At 29.3% G+C, this 8,223-nt stretch overlaps 1 protein-coding gene across 1 annotated transcript in view; it reads left to right on the forward strand.

Moving 5' to 3' along the window:
- Positions 1 to 5,071, forward strand: part of LOC107450852 (stromelysin-3) — a 47,569-nt gene extending 42,498 nt beyond the window's left edge. The window contains exon 11 of the mRNA XM_043041762.2: positions 567 to 5,071. Coding sequence (XP_042897696.1) covers positions 567 to 941 — 375 coding nt within the window. The 3' untranslated portion in view covers positions 942 to 5,071. The remainder of the gene's footprint in view (positions 1 to 566) is intronic.
- The last annotated feature ends 3,152 nt before the right edge of the window (positions 5,072 to 8,223 follow it).

The raw sequence follows: 8,223 nt of genomic DNA on the forward strand, positions 1-8,223 counted from the left end.
GAGCCATACATTTCTGCGTTCTTAAACTTAAAAAATCAAATCAAAATTTAACTAAACAATGTTGTCTGAATAAAAAGTCAAAATTGTCTAGCTGTCTAAATTAGGGAAATAATAGTGCTTTATTACAGACTCGAATTTCTTTTAGTAGTTTCAGAAAATTATGAACACCCCCCTTGAAAAAATTCTGCGTACGCCACTGGCCCACGCGATGTTGAGGGTAAAGTTGAATTCTTTCACGGTTTGGACCTAAGTACGGTTTTCCATGATTGGATATCTGATCGGATTGTACTTTCTCCGATTGTGTCATTGTGATTTGGGGTCACCCAAATGCTATGTTTAAAAGTTGGAAATATCTAAGCACGGTTAATAAGCGAGTTTCTCAGGCCACCATATGCACTCCAATCTAAACCGTGTTATATTCGGATCATCATGGATTAATCTCTGCCCGTCTCGAATAGTCTATCCTCTACAACGTTATCAATAAAACTAAACTTTTAAAAGAAATTGTCTTAAAAAAATCAATTTAACCTTTTACTTATTGAAGTTTTTTCGTTTTCGTATTTCAGGTTGACAAAGCTGATCCAGCTTATCCTCGTTCTACATCCGTCTGGTGGTTCGACTGTCAATCCTCTAGCAAAGAAGATCTCTCTAAAGCATCCCTTAACGAGGGTGATCAGCATCCCATTTATATTGGTGGCGATATTAACATCACATCTGAATCAACGCAACTGCCAAAATTCGATGAATACGACGATAATGAATCGGTAGATGGTTCTGAGAAGCTGGACGTTGACATGGGACAAAACGATGCGATAGCGACACCTTTTCCCAGGCAAGCCTCGCTGGACAATGATGGCGTGCCTCTGTCCGTTGCTTGTAACATTATCACAACTGCGTTTTTTACTGCCATTGCTCAAATGATGAGAATGCGGTACCTGTAACTGTGATTGCTATCAAAATATTTCATGACATTTTTGTATTTTTTTTTTATCCGTGTCATGCTGGATGCGACACTCATATTTCGTTTCAATCGTGATGTCTGTGTTTCATTTTATTTCTTGTGCCATGCTGATGATATTCGTTTTTTTTTTGTTTTACAAATGAAATGGAAGAAACTTCATCGCTTTTCGCTCGGGCTGTTTGAGTATTTTGTTTCCCTTTCTTGTTTCTTGTGGTATTGTGGTTGGGAAATTTCAAACCTCTTTTTGCGAGGTAGACTGGTCCAAGTTGGTTTCGGTGTAAAATGCCACGGGGATTTAGTATGTAGATCTGAAAATAGAATTGTGCTAATTGAAGCGTCGTATTCAAGAACTAGTTACATTAAATAGAACCTGTTCTAACAGAAAGTCTCTAAGTGAATTAGTAGTTAGTCTCTAATCTTAAGTGATAGATTAGAGATTAGCTACTAATACTCATCACTACAGGTGTTTAATCTACATTGGTAAGCATCTATTGCCCTCTTTTGTTAAACTCTTGGGTTAGCAACTTTGTTCCTGGTGTTTTTTTTTTTTTTTTTTTTTTTTTTAAACTTTTTTTAATGTTTTAAAAGTTTAACGCGAGGGAATGTTCTTTTTTTCTGCCAGTTTCTTTGTCGTTTGACTCGAATTATTCGAACTAAATTTGGTTTAAACGCTCTTCATTAAACTCAATTGGACGGCCAGAATGAGGTGCTTTTTTGTGGTCAAGATTTCCATTTTTAAACTTGGCATACCAATCACGAGTGCTTCTTTCATCTGTTGAACCCTCTTCTTGCACAACACAAAAGCCACGAGCATATTTTGAGGGCTTAAAAGCAAGAACAATTTTAATAAAAAGGTGTCGAAAATGCTAGTTTTTCTCAACTTGACATTCCATTTTAATGACCTGAAAATTAACTCGAACAATAAAAATCCCTATTTGGAATAATTCGTGATGAATAATTAATGTTTGAAACGGTGGGAACTTAGTTGCCAACTCAATCGATAGGTTATATATAATGTAAATAGATCTTGCCTCCTGAAGTAAGTTTCGAATTTATGTTCTGAGGAAAGTATGTCGTGAATTCATTTTAAATTTAAGTTGAACTTACTTATCTACCTTACTTAAAATATATGTTGATTGATATAACATGAAATAACTTCTTTTTATATGGTTTTCTTTTATCAGTATTCTCTCAAAAAAGCAAACTGAGGGTGTATAACTTTATAAGCGATTGGTATAAAAAATTTTACTTTATTCAATCAAACCATAAGTTTGAGTTTTTTTTCCATTTAATTAATTTTTAATTCCTTTTATGGACAATAATGATCAATTGTCAAAATTATTATTTATCTATATACCACATTAAATGTATTTAAATAAATGAAATTAATTGTTAAACAAATGAGGAATCTTAACTAACCTAATTCCTATCTGGTATACTACTATCAAATCAATCAAGTATTTAGTTATACTACTAGTCTTTTTTTACTGGTATTTACCTGGTTAGATTGTTATAAACTAAATTGATATCAGCCTACTCTCCGCTTTGAGCATTTGTTTAATGAAGAATTAATAAATACATCAAGACAAATTTATATTGTAATGCAAATTTTTCATTTGATTTTTCGTGAAACTTTTTTATTACAAAGATGTATTATTCCTTAATAGTTTCCATACACCTCTTATGCGCACGAACTAAACAATTACCGTACTTATTGTTAATGTTTTATAAATCAGTATAAAAGACAATACTGCTCAACAAAATTTCTTACAGTTTTTTTTAATCATAAATGTCGTTAGAAGTTTTTTCATAGATATTTAAAAATTCAAATTTTTTAAATGTTTTTTTATTATGTTGAGCAAGTAAGATGGTTTTAAGATGTTACTGCCCGACAGCTGCAAAAAGCGTGTTTAAAATTTTGCTAATGCCTGATTTCATTTTTAACGCACAGGTGAGTTTTTTTTTAACGCACATCCTAATTTTGGTTTAATTCCTTACTATCCAAAAGAACACCCATTGGTTCTTTTAAAATAAAATTAAAGAAAACCTAAATATGTGGTAAAATGTAGAAATGTGTTGGTTTATGAGATTTCAAAAGTGGTACACGTGTTACTCATTTTTTTAAATGCTTTTGTGCTACTTAAATTGCAGGAACTGAAATTCATAGTTTAAGGACTGTTTTTACCATTGTTATTCAGAGTAATGCGTGCACCTATTGCATTCATAATACCTGAATGACACTGAATATGTGATATGTGATAAGTTGCTGGCAACTAAAGATACTGACGACGCAAAAGACTTTATAAATAATGAATACAGTCATAGAATGAAATTTATTCCTTTTTTAAAAAAAAGAAGATGAAATGTGTGAGATATGTGTAGAGGTATGTGGTTTGACAATCGTATGTGTGTTTGTAAAACAACTGTGAAGTGTAAAGAATTGATCAATTATATGATAAAAAGTGTTAAAGAAACTTACTTTTTCTTTATTCTTTTAACAAAATTGTGCAATATAATTTAATTCATAGTCTATCAGACCAATTCTCTAACTAGGCTATGAAGGAGTTTCAGTTATAGACAGCTACAGAATGACGTGACGTCTGTTTTTGTGTGACGTCATTCTGACGGCATTTATCTCATTGCCTTGGTCAGAGAATGGATCAGTATGTTTTGATTCTTTTCTTCCTGATTGCATTGTATATCACTTATTTTTAATTTTGTGCTTTTATTTTATAAAGGTTTAGTACGTATTTTAGTTAATTTTAACGTTAAAGTTCTTATATTAGTGTTGTTGGTTATAGTTGTACTAGTACATCAAACTTTTTTACATTTATATACTAGTACTGAACTTTTCAGAACAAAATGTAAAAAAAACGATCTTTTCAAGTTACGAGGAATTTAATTTTAAAACCTTTTTCTTAATCTTTTGTATGTATAATAATTTTTTTCAAAGTAGAAATAGAACGTTAAAAGACATTATTTAAGTTGAGATAATTTTCTTTCTCTTCCAGTATTTGCCAAAAAAGAGAAGTTTTTTTATTTTATTTTTTTAAATTTATTTCTTTTTATTTCTTTAAAAAACTGAAAGCTAACAGTTATAGATTTTAGAAAAGTTTGTCATTTTATTTCGCGTGTTAAAAAAGGTAACTGAGATTTATTTTTCAAATGTTATTAGCTGTTGATATTTTTTGATGGAGCAAGAAATCGAGAACAATTGAAAAGTTGGGTGTGTGGACATGTTAAAACTATTTCTCCATAATATTGAAACATTAAAAAAAGCCCCACATTTATAGTCTTTTTATTAATATACTAAATAGAGTTTTTTTTCTCAAGAAATACCGAAAAGAAAATCTTCGTCATAAAATAATTTGCATCGCAAAAACTTATTTTAACATTACTTGTTTAATAATGACGTAATTTATTTTACAAAATAAGCTTTATTAAAATCATTTTAATTTCAATTCAATTTTAATATTTTATTTTTGATTAAGTTGTAAGACTAAGTATGTATTCTAGGAAACTCAATATAATTAATTTAAATAATTGTTTTTTTATTTCCCTTATTGTGCACTCTTAAACTGAGAATTCGATTAGAATTAGAAAAATCGTTCGAAAACGTTACTAGTTAACAAAATGCCGTTAGAAGTTCGGCAAATTGTTTTTAATTACTTATAAATAATTTCCTACTATTTGTACTTTGTTTGCCTACAATGATTTTTAAACTTAGCTCTCTTAAGTTATTCTTTAGCCAACTTAACATGTTCGTTCATTCACCTTTTCAAAAATGTGCTGGTGATATCACCTTTTTACCCATACTAATACTTTTTATAGATAATAATTAATATTTATCTTGTCTTGACTGAACAGTGAATGCATGTAGGAAGACCCAGCAGAAAATAAAAACATACAATTTTTCACAGTTTAATTTATGTTGTTCGCATAATCAATAGCATTGTCTTGTCATTCTTTATAACATATTGTTTCATTAGTTCATGTGATGAAGCCTATTGCATAAATCATGTATTTGTTGTATATATAACTTATTGTACATGAATACTTTTTCCTGTTTTTGACATTCATGTTTCCAATAAAGTTCAAATCTTTAAAGAATACTTGTCGTGTTATTTCAATCTTTCATAATATGTTTTAGTTTGTTTTTCGTTTATTAATGTGAAACTTTTTAATTACAACGAACAGGGACCGATCAAAACAAATTTAGGCTCAAGGCCTACTAAATTCTCCCGGCCCCTAACAAAATATTCTGAAAATACTGAAGTTTACATAATATTTTGAGTAATTAGTCCTAACAATAGAAAATAATCTATTATAATGAACTGCATGATTATCTATAATAATGAAAAAAATCTATAATGATGAACTGCATGATTCAAGATAAACATTCTAAGAAATTTTGAAAGCAGACGATTGAAGATTATTTTCTACGATAAAGTTTACGTATCTATAAATTAAAGCAAGATATAAAACAACAAACCAATATTATGTCAAAATAAAAATAGTTTGGTGACCACTAACAATTGAAATCAGTGATTTCTGCTAAAAGTCACTGATTAGCTGAATTATTTTTTTATTGTAAGCTGTAATTATTTTTTATTTAGTACTTAAACCAACACAAAGCTATCCCACCTTCCATTCGACTTTTTACTAATTTTTGAGGCCCTCAGAAATTGTGATCCTAAGCCCATGCCTATTGGGCCTAGACGATAATCAGACCCTGACAACGAAACTTTCAAACGAATTTCTCTGTTTAAAAGAAATGCAAATAGTTGCAGGTGGCTGTAGGTTCGAGAGGTTTATTCTGCGTTTTTAGCAATACCGCTGTCGATTGGACAATCATTTCCAGGATAGATACTACGCCGTGACTAGTATCATTCTAGTGACTCCGTATAACTTTCTGAAGCATAAAAGTAGCCGGTTTCTTTCCCGTTGTAAGCCTGGATATATAATTTGTTTTTAGGCGAGGTGCTTAACTTAATGAAATCACGACTTTTCAAAACAGCAGGATTTTGGGTTCGTGGTGCCTGGATCAAATCACCGATATTTTCTAAAGGCAACGAGTCATTTTTCAGTATACATTTGCAAGTCATTTCCGATACTACACTGATATTTTTTTAATGATAAAGGTTAATTTTTTAAGCTAAAGACTATTGCCAATGATTTTCTACGTTGGCGTATTTCATGATTCCGGACAAATAAAAAAAATAAAAAATTTCAACAATAGAGAAGAAGCTTACCATACGTGGGTGCACCACTCAGTCTAGTAGCATTTTAATGACTTTTTGCTTCTTATTTTATCTTGTTTTTGCGTATAACTTCGATTAAAACGCCTGTAAAGTATTACATCAGAAAACTATCGTTTGCATATTCTTAAGCATAATTATTATTTAACATTTTTTATATCGATTACCAAATCGTTTTCATTATTTTTAATTTCTTATAGAATTCAAGTTACAAATTGATTAGTTCAATCTTTTTTACCTCTTACAAGGTGAGCTTCAATTTGTTTTCTATCGCTTATATCAGAGAGCTTTTCTTTAGAAGCAAAATAAATATATATATATTTTTTATAATAGGTATTTCTTAATTGTTTACTTAAAGCAGCTAAGCTGAAACTTTTAACTTAGTTTTTAACAACGCCATTAGATTGCGTTTCGTTGAATACGTAATTTCTTGTATGTTAGCGTGATTAACTGCTTGATTATCTTGTATCATTAAATTCCACATAAATCTAACTTTACCTTATGCTAGAGGAAATTTGTTTTAAATAAAAAAAATCATTGTGCTAACAAAATATGAATAAATAAGACATAATTATTTAATTTAAGCTGTCTTCAATGCTTAGCAGTTGGAGGGCAAAGAAGAGACGCTGTAATCGAATAGAAAGCATCTAATAAGCGATTAAAGGACACTGACGCTTTAAATCATTAATTATAATTAATAGCATTATTACTTGTGTTATTATGGAATTCAATTTTTTAATTGGTAAATATTTGGCTAAGTGAAATGTTTTATGAAAAATAAAGTTTTTTTCCAATATATTTAATTATGAAGTCAATAATTTAAATTTTCCTTGCTCATGAAAAAATTAAGAATATTCCGTTTTAAACACAGAATTGCTTACCTTAGAATAGTTAACATGTAAGTAATACATGTACCCTATGTATAGTTTACATGTAGTATAGTAAAAAAAAAAACGGACCACTCTGAATAACTTTTGATCTAATGATCGGATCTTCACGTTCTAGGACTCTATCTTAATGAATTAAAGAGGTGACCTCAAATATGCTAATTAAATAGTGCAGACGATATTTTAATTTATGAAATCAGACACAAAAGCGCATCTTCTCTGAAGAAACATATCTTTTTTTTCGATGAATTCGGATTTTTGACAGCCAAATTAAAGGGGGTAGTCACAATCTCGGAAATATTTTTCCCATAGTTTGGTCAGGAGAGCGATCCTAGGTTAATTTTACTTTTTGCATATTTCACAATATCCCAAGAACTTTTTAAGTGAATTGAAAAGTTTTTGGTTATAATTGCAAAATTCGTTTATCCAAAGATAATTCCATGCAAAAAATAAGTTTTGGTAAACATTTATTAATTTTTATTATTTTATTTGATAATAGTTAAAAACATTTTGAACTGTAAGGTATATAATTGTTCATATTATTTTAAAATATTTAATTTACACTCTAAAATCCAAAATTTGAGCGAAATCAATGGAATAGTTTCTGAAAAATCAAATTTTAAAAGAATCGTATATTAAAAATCAAATTTCTCAGAAACTATTCGACTGATTTCGCTCAAATTTTGTATTTTGCCACTTAAAATTTCATTCTTTAAAATGATGCAAAAGGTTGCATACCTTACAATTTAAAAAACTTTCGACTCTTATTAAATAAAATTATAAAATATGTCATTAAAAAATGTTCGACTATTATTAAACAAAATAATAAAAAAGAATAAATATTTACTAAAATTTATTTTTTGCATGAAATTATCTTTGGATTAACAAATTTTATAATTGTGTGCAAAAATTTTTCACTTTGCTCAAGAAGTTATCAATATATGGCGAAATACGTAAAAATTAAAATTAACATTAAAGGTCCAAACTTTGGATCGCTCTCGATCGAACTTTCCTTATGTATCCCCTCATCTTCTTATTTTGATTAAAATTACGTCAAACATAGTTTGTTGCACCGATTGAATTTGCTACTTTGAATGCATACTATTCGAATTATTTA

The sequence above is a fragment of the Parasteatoda tepidariorum genome, chromosome 3 (genome assembly GCF_043381705.1).
Source record: "Parasteatoda tepidariorum isolate YZ-2023 chromosome 3, CAS_Ptep_4.0, whole genome shotgun sequence".
Taxonomy (NCBI): domain Eukaryota; kingdom Metazoa; phylum Arthropoda; class Arachnida; order Araneae; family Theridiidae; genus Parasteatoda; species Parasteatoda tepidariorum.